General features: G+C 31.9%; 1 protein-coding gene across 3 annotated transcripts in view; it reads right to left on the bottom strand.

Annotated features, from left to right (window-relative positions):
- Positions 1 to 2,745: 2,745 nt before the first annotated feature.
- Positions 2,746 to 15,873, bottom strand: part of LOC106468286 (mothers against decapentaplegic homolog 6-like) — a 34,924-nt gene continuing 21,796 nt past the window's right edge. For all 3 annotated transcript variants that reach the window (XM_022396628.1, XM_013928706.2, XM_022396627.1), the window contains one exon: positions 2,746 to 7,876. In XM_022396628.1, the coding sequence (XP_022252336.1) occupies positions 7,332 to 7,876 (545 nt within the window). In that variant the 3' untranslated portion in view covers positions 2,746 to 7,331. The remainder of the gene's footprint in view (positions 7,877 to 15,873) is intronic.

Genomic DNA, 15,873 nt, shown 5'->3' on the forward strand with positions numbered 1-15,873 from the left:
ATGAAGAGTTGCCTGAAAATGTGTCAGAGTTTGTGAAAATGTTATTGGAAAGGATGGATGATATTCACCATCAAGTGCGTTCAAACTTGAAAACGTCTGCTGATTTGATGAAGTTATCTTATGATAAGAGATCTTCTGAAGTCAGCTTTGTACCAGGAGACAAGGTGTGGTTGTATAATCCCAGGAAGACCAAAGGGAAGTCTCCTAAGTTGTCTTCTCCATGGGAAGGCCCATATGACATAGTGAATCGTCTCTCAGACGTGACTTTCCGGATAAAATGTGGTCGGCGAGGTAAGCCAAAAGTTGTGCATGCCAACAGGCTTTGGCGTTATCACGGTCCAGGAAATTTCAGTTGGGATAAAGTGAACAGCGGTACAAATGACGCTGCTGAAGATGTGTCACCTGAAAAAGCCACTGTCGAAGAAGAAACACTACTCGGTTTTGAGAGGGGAAATGGTGAAGCTCTTGATGAAGTTACTACCACTGATGTGACTGTTACCGACGATAGGACATTTCCTGATGAAGCATATGAACCCCACATGAAGCAGAAGCCAACGAGACGGACGGAAGAAGATACGTCCCATAAAATTAAGAGACTTTGTTGAATTTTAATTTTGTGTTTGTAAATTCTGTACATTTAATTAAGTTATTGTTAATTGTTTATTAGTTTAATGTAAGTGGGTATTGTTCAGGACGAACAATACTAAGGAAGGGGCAGTGTTACGACAGCGGGGGTCACGTGACGCTAGTAATACGTCATATTCTCGAACGTTCACGTCCCTTCCTGAAATCTCGAGAGCCTACTAGATATGCGGTAGTCTTGTATATATAAACCGGTCAAGACGTGACGGCAACAGTGTAATTGAACTGCGGACAGAAAGACATATTGTTGAATCGAGTACGTGAGGCATTCGTTGTGAATTATAGCGTTTGTTATATCGCAAAGTTGTATTCAGAAAGAATAAACCAGTTTTATTTAAGACAGGACTTGTATTGGTAAAGTTTTTTTCGGAAAGAATTTTTACGGAAAATTAACTAACGAACGGAGGCGTAACACTATCAAGACATAGCCTTAGAATGTGACCCAAGAACGTTACCAAAGTAATTTAGGCAGGAGCAAAGTGTAGTCTCTAATCTACTAGATTATGTGACAATGTGTAATGGGGATATATATAAATAGCAATATATGTGTATAAATAAATATATGTGTTTGTGATCTTACACAGATATATGGATGTTATATAAAGTAATTTATGATTGTTCAATAGCACAAATAGATTAATTGCACAAAAATACAATAATGAGCATTACGCATGTCAAAACAAAGGATTTGATCTAAGATGTTGAGACTTTCTGATCAAAAGTTGACTATAATTACTGACCAGGAAGGTATGTTTTGAAGATGCAATGCATCCGCTATTATCATTAATACCAGTGAGAGAATTTTGACATTGAAATTTATTATTTACTGAGAAAATATATCCCAAACACCTATGAATATCCCAGTGAAAACGATTTTGCATGGGACCTACACATAACCGATACACTATCATACTCTCTGTTGGGTCATTGTGTAGTGACAACATTTCCCTCAACTTAGCATGGCTATCACTGACTTACATGTAATCCTACTATTGTTAAAATCTGAACTTGGGACATATGCTCATGTATCCTTTACATCAGCATGTCTGAATCTGGGATCTAGGTTATGTGACTTTACATTGAAGGGCTTATTTCTAGTGGATTTGCCTGTGATTGCATTATTTTATGTTGTACCCAATGAAATTTGCTTTCTAGCTCATAGATAGTGGCAGAAGCATTTGCCATTGGTTGCTGCAGATGTGCCATTAATGGCCTGTAACATGTTCTAGGTATATGCATTTAATTAGTATTATTATATGTATGTGTTATGGCAGTATATATATATATACATATGAATATTATGCAACAAAAGATTTGATAACATATACACATAAATATGAATACAAAAAGGGTATAATTTTCAGACAATAAAGAATTTTGGTCAAAACATTGAAATTTGAAGGATATAAATTTAATAAACTCTGCAGTGATTAGATTGAACCACAGGAAGAGAGAAACAGTGTGTTCTGCACTTGCTTGATGTCATAAACTATTGTTTTTTTTTTAACTTACATATTTGGGTATGATTTATTACTGAATGAGCTTAAGGTTGCTGTATAACTTATATCACAACAAGTAAGAAACAAGGTATTTCCATTTCTGTGTGGGTTTTAAAAAATAGAACTGAATTTAGGAAATATACCAGGCATGGTATAACCTTTCTTTATTCAATTTATATTTAACCATTAATTTAGTGTTGTAATCTTAGCCTTGAAGTATTTGGCCCCTTGGGTGAGAAATGGCCACTGCTTGTAGATATGCCAATCCCAGTTAAGCAAGAGATGGGAAGCTTTATTATTTGTTTCTCATTGTTTGTTACAATTCTAGAAACTGGGTTTTGATAACTGTGGTGGCAGAGCACAGATAGCCCATTGTGCTTAATTAGAATCAACCTACTCAATTTACCTGGGGTTATACTGCATGTAATGAGACACTGTTGGGCTATTCTGTGTACCTAAGATGGCAGCTGGTCAGTTAAAGGGAGTTACTTTATTGAAAGTAGCAATCCTTAATCTCATGTGCTGATCTGAAGAAGCCTGTATGGATTGTCATATATCTTCTTAATATCTATATCCCATAAAAAACTTTAAACTCACAAGCTGTTTGTTAATAAAGTATTTATTTCAAAATCAAAGAACCTTCATCAGTGTTCTTTCAGTTTAATTGAACTTGACTTAATCAAATTGTTTACAATATACAGATAACTAATTATTGTGGTACTTAATTATCTGTTGGTCAAGTGCATCTTGGGATACTACAATTCTCATGTTTCTACATTCCACATCAACATAATTTGCATTATCTTTACATTTATACACTTGATTTATATTAATCATAGCTTTTTCTAACATTCTTTTCACTATACTACAATACAGTTTTATAAACAAATGTACAAGATGACATTATGTCAAAATATCCTTTTTAGCAGTAACCACAGTTGCTTAAAGCCTTCAGTTCTATTGGTTGTTTTTAAAATAATATAAAAATTCTACTTTTTATTAGTTCCAGCAACTGGTGGTAGATTGGGAGATTTCATGAACAAATTTTAAAATTCATGATTACCAGTTGAATATTATATAATTATGTGACTACTTAATTTTTAGACAAGGTTACTGGGAAATGTACTATAGAATATTTTTTAAATCACATTTGTGTGTGTGTTTGTGTTAGGCTGTAATTAGGATATAGGCTTACCTGGCTTGGAGTTTTCAGTTATTACTGAACAAGTTTATATGTAAAATTTCTTTAACATACAAGAGTTGAATGTTCAGTATGACTGATCTGGTACTATAAATAAATATTCTGCCATTTTTTTAAGTATATTTTTCTTAATATAGTTAATGCTATCAGTTTAACACAAAAATATTAAAAGCCTATTTTTGCTAGTAACATGCATGCAGTGTCCCATTAGCTGTATCCTCTTCTCTGAAAAGCCTATTTCTTGTTTGACTGAACATTCACTAAGTGATAAAGCCAAAATCTTGCACCATATAAAGCAATAAAACCTTGGCACAGAATATTAATTACTAGAGATTACCACATGTAGAGAATATTAATGTTCAATATATGCCATTTTTTAAATAAATAGTTTATGGATTCTAGGTATGCCTAAAAATAAATTTTAATTTATGGAATGCTTATTTTCACAATTACTTTAAAGATACAATTTGAATAACAAATAAACACAAGGTTTAGTTTAGTCAAATATTAAATTGATAATATTGAATATAGTACTCTAGTGAGCTTACACAACTTTTCTTTATATTCAGATTAAACTTATGGAAATCAATCACAAAATGACAATTTACACAGTCTTTGTTTAGATTGTAATAAAAATGCTAAATATAAATTTACAGATGCAAAGCAATCTTATAACTACCAGTTTGGGAGCATTTTCACATTCACATCTTTAATATAGCATTTTAATTTAAAAAGAGTATACAACACAAAAGCTTCATAACAATGTTATTGTACGTATACAGCATACTAAATTTAACCAAAAGAAAACATAATTCTGAAACAAAATTTGATAAACTACTAGGAACAGAGTAGAAGAAATTAGAGATTTATTTTGTCTGAAATTCACATCAGATTTAGATGAGGCATAATAAAAAAAAATCAATAACTCATTCCACAAAAGTATGAGAAATGACATAATATATATTTATGATACAGAAAGTTATTGTTATTATTCTAAAGATTTTCTGATATGTTTTTTGAAAAACCTAGAGTCATATCTATTCAATCCCTCCAGGATTATAGGATTACTTTACAGGAAAATGCACATTTCATAATTCTCCACATAAGTTGTTGTCTTTCACATAATTTTGAAAACTGTGATGAGTTATAATCATTACCTGTATGGTGACTCTAATTTGCTCCCAAAACATCAATAATATTTTGATCCTATTGGTTTAAATTTTTTTTCTGAAAACAATCTTTCACTGAGAATATGGTAATAGCTACCAATACAGATGCAATTAAATTGAATTATTGTTACATCTATATCTATCACAATAATCACTTCAAGTTTACAGCAAAGGTTTTACCATGTGTGAAAATCAAACTGTAAACAAGTCCACTAATATCATTTCAGAACATTTTCGTGAAGTGCTAGAGTATGAATATTTGAAAGTACAGAGTTCTCACTGCCAAGTGCGAAAGAATAGTCCCCAAGAAAGAACAGTAAGTTACCTCACAAAGAAGATCCATGATTACATGGAGGATTTACAGTTTGATTCTGCTACTAACAAAGTACTGAAATATGGAACAAATGTATATTTTAAAGAGGTATATAGTTTTTCTTTTGCAAATAAGAAAGAACTGCTTTCAGTATTGAAAATCTTTCAAAATACGTGAATGGTGCGATACTTTTTTTTAAGTATCAAAATTTTCCAATCCTGCATGATTGTTACTACACTGCCAAATGACAAAAATCATTTTCAGGAAGTATTAGCATTTCAAAAAGTATCAGGCACATAATTTCACTTGTACCACCAAACAATTAGTCTACAGTAAGTCACAACAGCAGACACCCTGGGTCTGTTAATCTTGAAATGTTCTGGTATGAGATCCTAGAAGGAAAAGTGTTATAAATGTTTACAAAACTTTACAAGTACAGTGTAACAAACACTGCTCATGTGGAGCAAAACAACAATGTCTATATGCTGATTCTGTCTGCAAGACAGCTACATGACTAAGAACACCTTAAAGGCTTTGACTTTCCAGTATTAAAACTGGAGAGCATACTCTGTTATTCTAGAAGCTGAAGAGTTGACCCATATGATGTATTCTTGATTAAACTGTAAATTACAGGAAAATTGGTCTAGTTGACAAAAGTTTTGTACTTCAAAGTCAAAATGTGTATCTATTGGGCCTAATTCTAAACTCCTTTAGTTTTATTTCAATTTGTTGAGTGTATAAAGGTGTAGATACATTTGCATAAAAAAAAAGTGCACTGATATTGAATTTAGCCTAATTGACAGCTATTTTGGCTGCATGAAAGTTATTATGACTGTTTCTGTTGCAAAATCAAATATTCTGTATTTACGTTATCTTCATTATTTGTATAAAAATTGTCATTAAAAATAAATATGTTTGCTTGAATAGTGCATAAACTTTTGTATAATCTGTCATTTTTGTCATATAAAATATGTAAACAAATACTGAATAATCTTATTTTTTTTGTCACACAATGTTGGATGGACTAAGTTAAGGGTATACTTTCACTAACATCTTCAAGTTTTAATTTGGCTATCTCTGAAATACATATATTAAACCATAACCTGAAAGAAAAAAGCATAAGTTTAACATAATCTTGAAAACAAATAGTTATAACTATATGTATAATTTAAGCAGCTAGTATATTTTCAAGTAACAACACAGAATTGGTGACTGCTTGGGGCAACCTTGTGATATCACCAATTTTCCAGTTATGGATAAAAGCATCCAAGAGCCAAACAATGAGTTCATTAAGAGTAAATCATAAATTCGAATCCCTTATGTTTTCTAACCAAGTATTCTTAATTCTTTTAAGATTTATAGGATCAGAATATGCAACAAACATCAGTGAAAGTGTCTTCAAGGTTTTGATCGATTAATATTAATGTCATGATCAGGGATAGTCATTACTGGAATTCATTAAGTACATAAGTTGGAAGGCACTACAACACCTTGATTTTTATCAATTCTTGGCAAGTCCAGCTACAAGTTTACATGCCGACCTGCAGGTCTGTGTGTAGCAGGCACTAGATCCTAACTTTTTAGATGATTTTTTCCTTCTTTTAAATATGATACTACTAAATTATGTAGTGTTGGAATGAAAATATTCCAAAACCTATGGAATGACAGAAAAGAAAATATTTTGCCTATTACATTAACTGATGGACAAAACACCACTAATAGGCGATCTAAGGAGGCTTGGCAGTAAATGGAAGTAACTAGTTTCAGAGATCATAATTTTTCAAAGTTCTGCTGGTATCGAAACCCAAAGAACTAAAGAGCACAATGACCACAAAATGGAAGGTAGTGTTCAAAGGATTGCTAGTAATCAAAAGACCATTAAGTATGAAGCAACTGTCAGTACCTATGTAATTTGTTTTATCCTTTAATATCCTGTTATCTACTACATACAAAAAATTATGAGAAATATTTATTTCCTTTCTCCACATACTGATGCTAAAATGTCATAAAAAAACTCCAGAAGCCAATCTTAATGGACTGTAGATTATTAGTGATTCCTGTAGAGAACATATAAAGCCTTCTTACATACTATATATATTTTACAAGCCAGAGAAAGCAATAATCTCATGGATAAACAAATGGGACCATTGTGAAGAGTAACAAATACACCTTAAATCTTATACATCATTTTCAGGAATTTGTACTTGGATTCTTTCTTGATTTGCCTAATCTAATAAAAGCAGTTAAAAAATTACCAAAAGGTTAACTTAATAAGGTAATAGATATATATTTTTCTATACATTGGTATAAAAAATCTCTGAAATTCTATATGTTATGTCCCTTTATAATAAATACTTAGGACTTTTGTCCAAAAGTGGACAGTCTAACCCCTGCATGTTTCCTCAGCACTAAGTGTGAATTTTGCACCTTAATGTTGAGGTTTCTCAAATTGTCAGTCCTGATGGCACTACACAAGTTGACTAGCACAATCTATGTGTGACTTGTTGTCACCTGTTCACTGAGAACATTACTTCTAGCCAAGAGGGGCAAGATGTGATACACTGACGCTCATATTTAGGACCCCATCCTTTGGCAAAACTAATGCGGACGGCATGATGGTTGAAAGGCCCATCTGAAAGTTTTATTTCCTCCAAACACTGATAGCATTTAGACTTTTCATAATCAAATATTTTTATGGAGTAACCTGGTAAAACTTTGTGAACAGTCAGAGGCCTGGTGTTTGGCAAGTCTAGGGTAGGAGAATTGACAAATAAAGGAAATTGTAACCGGTTGTATACCCAGACACCCTCTTCTTCTTTGGAAAGTGTGACTCCTAGACCAATCTTCTGCCTGGTTTGAAGAATACTGTTGTTCCTTATTTTTTCAGTGTTAGTGAGGGCACTTATGCATAAGCCATCACCATGAGGTAGGTCATAAAAAACGTTGATGGCATTTTTATGGACGGGAAAAAGGCGACCAACCCGAGACCTGAGTTCCCAGTAAGCCAGAGTGCACCATGGCTGCTGTGAGGAAAGTGTTCCACTACTGTTTCCTGAAAAAAAAAAGAGTTAATGTTAAATTTTTTAAAAAGACTATGGCAACAAAAAGCAATTCACATTACACAGGTCACTCTTAAACACCAAACATTCAAAATAATCCCAATCCTTCCAAGTATTATGCACCACAATAGTGGTTCATAATAGGGATCACAAGGAATTGCACAAAAACCTAATAGAACATTTGGGCAAAAAGCACTTTAAACAGTAAAGATTCAGTTCAAACAACACTTTAAAACCTTTACTATTGACTGCCAAGGTTGTACACATATGAAAATGCACAAAAAAAGCATGCATGTTAGATTTACAAGGCAAAGAGAATCTGCTCATAACAACCCATTTGTAATTCTTCATATTATTATTCTCTTGCCAGACTACAGCAAAAATGGCTTGGTGTATTACATCCAAACCTTTTGTAGAATAATAAATAAGGTATTGTAAAGGTCATAGGGGTATTGAAAAGTTAATTTATTTCTTCTATATTTTACAGAAGCTAAAATACATCATAAATTTAGTGTAAACAATGTATTATTACCCCTTGAAGTTAGCTTTCTTACAAATGGATGAACATTAGTTGACTGTAACATGTAGATATTCAATGCTTTGTACACTATACAATCGGTGTCTTCAGGGAACCAACCCCTATATTATGTATGAAGTGATGGAGTGAGAAAAAATCAATTCACATAATATTAAATGTTATTACACATTCATAGAATAATTACTTTAAAAGACGCAAAGGTTTATTTAAAGCAATGTGTTAGAAGTATATGTTTTATTTGAAAAAGCTGCTTTTCTACTGGTAAAATTTTATATGCACTTAGTGGGAATTGTATTTTAGTCTAGGAATATATTTGCCCACTGCTATGCATTATACATAGAGAATTTGTGACACAGAAACTACAAATTCTCACTATGTTCTCTAACAAATCTCCATGGCAATTTTCAACTGCAGCTTAACAATTTACATCTCGAACTAATGCGATCAGATAGTCAGCAGCTACAATAAATCATCATGAACCATATCAGCTAACTATATAAGAATAGTATCATTACAATGTATAACGTTAGCTACCATATCAAGTAATCCTTTGCCCATAGTTGAGCATAAACAAGCCAGCAAACAAGATAAATAAAAAAAATGTAATTCTAGGTAACAGCATGGTGACAAAATAGGGGTTTGTAGTTTGAGAAAATAATGTCTACAGTATCTCCAGCCTTGTTTCCTTACTTTTTTTATGGTCCCTATTTGCTAGTTTTAAATTCCAAATGTTTTATTTATCTTGTAACCTTTAAAATCCATATAGCCATTTGAAAAAAAGACTTAATCTAAACTAACTATGTTAGTAAATCAGAATGATAAAAATATCATTTCTTTAAGCTCAAGGATTACCTCAAAGGATGAACATGACTAGTTTAGAGTACAAAAGTTTCAGGTAATTTACCAAAGTTAGGAGAAAGATCAAGTTAATAAAATGTACTCCTATAAATGTACAAGTAAGAACAACTAAGGCCCTAAAGAAAGTGGCCTAAAAATTGATGACTGTCATAGTAGGTATTATAAACATTCCAAGAGCATTTGTAACTTATGAGGGCAGAAACCATAGTGAACTCAATGGAAGAAGAATCTAATCAAGGAAAGTTTTATCACTAAGAAGAATATATTAGCACTTTTCTATACATAAATCCAACATCAAATAAGGCCGAGTGAAAAAAAAATACATGTTTAGTGTCCCCATCCGCTTCCTTTTTTGCAGTTGCCTTCCTCCACTTTCCTTTTTTTAGCGATTTTGGAATTATTGTTTTTTGATCATACAAAGAAAAAAAGATGACTTTTGAATAAAAAACGAGATGAACACAGTTGATTCATTTTGCCCTCTTTCTTTATTTGTTATAAATTCTGTATAGTTTTGATGGAAAATTGAAAACAAAGTTGACTTCTGTTTGACACGGACCCTTTCAAAACAAGCAACAATTATAAAAAAAAAAGGACCCCCTCTTTTTTTTCTCTCAAAAACTCCAGAAGCTAAACATTTTTTTTTTTACTTGGCCTAATAATAAGATTCCCATATAACAGATAAGCCTGGAAGTTCCCACCAATTAATAGGAAAGAATTAATTTTATTTACAAAAGAAGAAAAGAAATAGTGTCACAAAGATCTTTGAGCTCCACAATATTTTTACTTTTCAAGCCATAAAAAGAAGAATGTTTTACTTATAGCACTAAATAACATACATTCTACTTGATGAATCAGTCTATTTAAACAGGTAGGTCTAACTGTTAAATGGCTTAACCGAGAAAATAACAAAACATGGAGATGAAGAAAAGACCCCCCCCCCCACTTTTTAGAAGATGAATTATGGGTGTGAGTTTTGTATACAGATTATTTATTTTCTAAAGCACATGCCAGAAGTCCTTACATATTCCAGTTAAGAGCTGCCACAAGATTAATGTGCTCAGACTATCACTCTGAGGATATATTTTCCTTTTTTTGCATAAAGTTACTCTGCACGCACTTTAGGGCTGTGGGTGCACTAAAAGACTGATAGTCAAATTGCACTAAATAGTCAGACAAGCATAATCCAATAGCTGGCAGTGGGTGCTGTTGACTTCCCTCTAGTCTATCAGTTTAAAATTAGGAAAGGGTATATGCTAATGTGTAGCTTTGTGGGGAAAATTCTGAAACAAACTTATGCATGCATATTCATGTATATGATGTTGCAGATATAACCCAATTATAACCATACATGTATGTAACCGCAGTACCAATTTTCGATACTTCTGTAACTGCTGACTTTGTTAGGATCAAATGTGTGTTGCTTGTAAGATCTCACCAAGAACAAGTTATCTTTCAGAACATTCTACAAAAGACATCATCTAGTATTGTATATCTAGAAACATGATAGTATGCTTCAATATTCAAAATGGCAAGTATTGTATTTATATTTAACTTTAAAAGATTATGCAGAATTAGAATTGTTATTCTAATACCAATGGAACCAAGTGAAGGAACTAGAAAGAGATGTGGATATTCCACTTGAGGAGGAATTTCACACTGAGAAACAATATCTTCCCATCATACCAAATGTAGATTTATCATGTTAGTCTTGAGCATAATGTAAAATAGGTTGACTGTGGCATCTCCAAACTGGCATGGCTGGAATTGAAACTGACCAGCAGTTAAAAATATCCAAGGTATCCAGACAAAAGGAAGTTACACTTCTTACTTACCAAGTCATCAAATGGAGTTTCATGGTAAAATAGTTACAGAATTTTAGGAGATAGAACAGTTATGTGATTCAAAGTCTGAGTGACTATAAAATCAAAAACTGAAATAATATGATGACTCTCACATTCTAAACTATAAAGTAGATTCGTATCAGTATTTCTTAGGTTATTAGATGTAACCCTATAATACAAATGGTTGGTGTGATCATTAATGACATCCAGGAATTCTGGTATGCCAAACGACTGAAAGGACTTTACAATCCTTGCTTTCTTAGTATTCTGGAGATCTTTGTGACAAACATTGACAGATGTTCACCTGAGGGTGTCAATGATACTTCATGTGTCTATGTACACTTCTGGGTGGTATTTACACAAAGACAATATCTTTAAGCTTAGTAGGTCCATACCAGTATTTCAGACATATAGTGAGAAAGCTCAATATGCTCTTAAACAGCATGATAAATGACTTGGACTGTGATAAATTATGGTGGAAATGTCTTTGCTCAATTGGATCTTGTCTGAGAGCTTTTTCTAATGATGTTAACTGTAGAAGGTTTCTTGGTCTATAAGTGGCAATCCTATATTGGATGGAATTACTGGTGTTTGTAATGGCAGTAAATGTATTTCTGTTGTTGCTCTTTTTATTTGTATTACATCAGTCTATGTATATATTAGTATATACTGTAATCTACGATGTGAATTGTGTTCCAATTTCTGCTGAATTTCAGCCATAATTTCATTGAGTTGGATTATCTAACTCAGAGAAGGCAATACAGCAGCAGATAGAACAGCTATAGTTTCTAGCAGTTGGCCATGACAATGAGCACATTATTTACATTGGTTACTAGATGCATGTCGCTGTTACTCTGTCATATGCTACAGGTATAAGATTTATTTAATATGCACTGTTGTGTGTGTATGCACAAGGCAATATGCATGTATTGCACATCATATATGAAGTTGTTTGTGTACGTTGTATTTTGTAAAACAATATAAATATACACAGAACACACAATTATCAAGCAGTAAAGAACTATGGTCAAAATACTGAGATAAATATGTTTGGTAAATGCTGCAGTAATTACCTTGGACTTTATTATGAGAGAAATACAATGTGTGCTGTGTTTAGTTAATAGTGATTTTTTCTCTGAAGGAGATGATGATGATGATGAGTACTGTTCAAAGGGAAACATTGTTACTCAGTGTTTTCACTGGTGGTGGTGTAAACACATGTTCTATTAGATGTAATGGAAATGCTCACATGCAAGTTAAAACACACTAATGCTTGGTCATTTCTCAAAGTTTTTATTTGAATTTGGATGTGGCAGATTTATCACTAGGCTGAAGGGCCCCCATATCAGCAGGACACAAACTCTAAATTAAAAATATTCATATGCATGTGTCATATTTTATGAAACAAGTATATGACATAGTTTATTATTGTTTATGCTTCATTTATTACACAAAGAACAATGTATATACCTTCACAGCAAAGTATGTGATTTAGATTTCGTCTAAACGTTTCATAATCATACTCGTAGCACTATACCTCAACTTTTCACTTCTTATAAATGACTTGTCATTCACTGAAATATCTTGAACTGAAACATCCTTATAATGTACCAAATTTAAGAGCACCCCTTTGAGCAACTTAAAAATAATTATCTTTAGAACAACAAAATTTTGTAGTTCCACCTTTTAAATAATTCAAAAATTATTTTTACATTTCGATAATTCATATATAACACTAGGCTTGCCAACCCTCCCGGAATCGTATATGTTCTTCTGGCTCCAGGAAGGGTTGCCAAATATTCTGGATTCTCTAAAAACATTTTGCTTGCAAATCAAAACACTTTCGCGTCCTATGAAATAAATAATAAATTGTTACAGAAAAATAATGCGCTGCATTGGTAAGCTAAAATAATTTATTTTTAGATTCTAGTACATATAGTGAAAATAAATATAAACTTAAATAAATATTTCTTACAAAAAATTAGAATGTTTAATTTCGTATTTTATAAATATTTTAAAAAATAAAAGTTTGTCTTTCTTGGAAATAGTTTTATTTAAATACATGAATTGTCATCAACATATTATTTGCATATTATTAGTATGTGTATAGCTCCAAGTTTTATATATTGTATATGAATTATAAATATTTAAATATATATACGCACATTTATCTCCCAGAATAGTATTTCAAAAAGTAGACAAGTCTATACAACACACATAAATAGCAACGTTATGCGCGGGACGGACACTATAGATTTCAGCTTGCAACCACAAAATGCAACAAACATTTTGCTAACCTGTGACTGTTTTGCCCTGACGAGTGACGTTCAGTTAACTAGCATCCGCAAGTGGAAATAACTGTCACAAGCGCTTTACGGAAGGACATTTAGCAAATATACCTAGGTATTTAGTGATTTTTTAAGTGAAAATGTGTTTTTTTCTTTTATATCAGATTGTGCAGTAAAAAAAATAAAAATGTATACCAGTCCGGTACAGAAAAAAGAAAAGAAAAAATCCTATAGAAGCAGAGTAGTGTAATTTCTCGTTTCCTAAAACACCATGCGACCGAATGCGAAGGAATTAGCTCATTTGAAAAAGCCATCAACGAAGAAAAAGCTGGTGAATCTTGTAATGATCAAATAAATACAGCCTCAACTAGCAGTAATAATCCAATCTGAAATCAAACTGAAATTGAAAAATATTCAAGTCCAGCTAATAACTACTCACATCATAATCCTTTATGACCAGGTATAATTACTTACATAGTTCTTGGCTATTACATAATAAATAAACCCGAAAATATTGGAGAAATGAGCGAATTAAAATGTGATAATCAAGATCGCAACAGAAGTTATTTTATAAGATTGAAAAAACAGCGCTTTTATCGTCTAAATTCAAGTGGTGAAAATGAAAAACAGGATAGCTTGTCTATACAATTATAAGCAAATGTGTGTGTTGTTACGTTTGCAAATTATTCCCAAATAAGAAAGTAAGCTTTGTAAGTAAATTGATTCCAGGTTTTATGACTGGAAAAAAGTACACAGCAAACTGATTGATGATAATATATTTAGAGACCACATATCTATTACGTGCAAATTTTCAAGATATAGTACTAATTTCGATCATATTGGCTCCGAAATGAGAAAACAAATGGATGGGAACAAAGATATTAGCGTGAAATTTTGAAATGCATAATAGCTACTGTAAAATAGTTGTCTAAATTTAGCATTAGAATTTAGACGCCACGACGAAAGTTTAAATTCAAATAGAAAAGGTCATTATTTACATTTTTTTAAGTATCTTAGCGAATTTAATTATTTTGTAAAAGAATCATTTGGAACGCTATATTAATTGGGGTCAAGGAATTACAAGATATTTGTCACATCAAACTTGTGATATGTTTATAAAATTAATGGCAAATCAGATTCAGCTTAAATTTACAAATGAAGTTAACAGTGCAATTTATTTTTCCGTAATTATTGATTCAAGACAGGACATAAGTCGTATTGATTAACCTACTTTTATATTATGATATATTGGGAAAGACAGGCAAATAAAAGAAATCTTTTTTTTTTGATTTATTCATATAAAATCTCACAGTGCTGAAAATTTAAAGGAAGATGTGCTAAATACCTTGCAACTATTAAATCTAGACAACAAAAACTGTAGAGGACAAATGTATGACAATGCTTCAAATACGGTTGAAAAATATTCGGGCCTTCCAGCAATAATTAAAAAGTAAGCAGCGTTAGCCTCATTTACACCTTATGCTAGGCATTCGTTAAGGGTAGTCGGCAATTATGCAGCAAAATCATGTTCTGAAACGACATAATTTTTTACTTTTGTGCAAAACTTAATTGTAGTTTTCTCTGATTCTACACAAAGATGGAACATTCTTACGGATTGCCTAGGGAAGAATAAAACATTAAAAAAGTATATGAGACCAGACGGTCTGCAAAAGCAGACCCTGTTTATATTCTTAAAAACAATTTTTGCAATATCAAGGACGCTCTTTTGAAAATTAGTGATATTTCTGCACAAAATACTAAAACTAGAATAGAAGTTACATCTTTAATTCAAAAGTTTGACAATTATGAAACAAAACTGAATATTTCATGTTGGTCCAAAATATTACAACGAGTAAATGCGGTAAATCTATCATTAAAAGACTCAAAGCTGAGTTTTTTAAGGGAGAAACACTATTAAAATCGTTGAAAGAATTCATCTTTGAATTAAGAAATGATTTTGAATCAATTGGAAATGAAGCAAGTAATTGGTGGCAAAATATTTTACAAACAAAGAAGAAGACAAAAAAAAAGTATTATTTGATGAATATACTAATAATGAAGTACTAGCAGAGACCCGCAAAACATTTCCGGACAAATTAGTATCTGTATCGTAACAGTACTTCTTTAAATATAACATTTCTAGCACAATACAAACGAATTGTAATCGTAGACAACGAAATGTGTAAATCCACTTGTATACAGGCCGAACTTTATAAAACTTTAAGTTATGTTAGCCCTAAGTTCGATAAAGAGATAAATTAACACTGTAACATGTGTACGTTTTTTTCGCTTTAGTTTAGTTAAGACTAAACTTTACTGTACTTAATAAATCGATAAATGAACTTATAATGTTATTCTACGACCTAACGTCAAACCTTTATTTAAAAACGTTGATAAGTTTTTAATATTCTGTTGTACAAAATGGTTAGTAAAGTAGTGATTTGATCATTGACCTTTGCAGCTCC

This window comes from Limulus polyphemus, unplaced genomic scaffold (genome assembly GCF_000517525.1).
Source record: "Limulus polyphemus unplaced genomic scaffold, Limulus_polyphemus-2.1.2 Scaffold2949, whole genome shotgun sequence".
In the NCBI taxonomy this organism is placed as follows: Eukaryota; Metazoa; Arthropoda; class Merostomata; order Xiphosura; family Limulidae; genus Limulus; species Limulus polyphemus.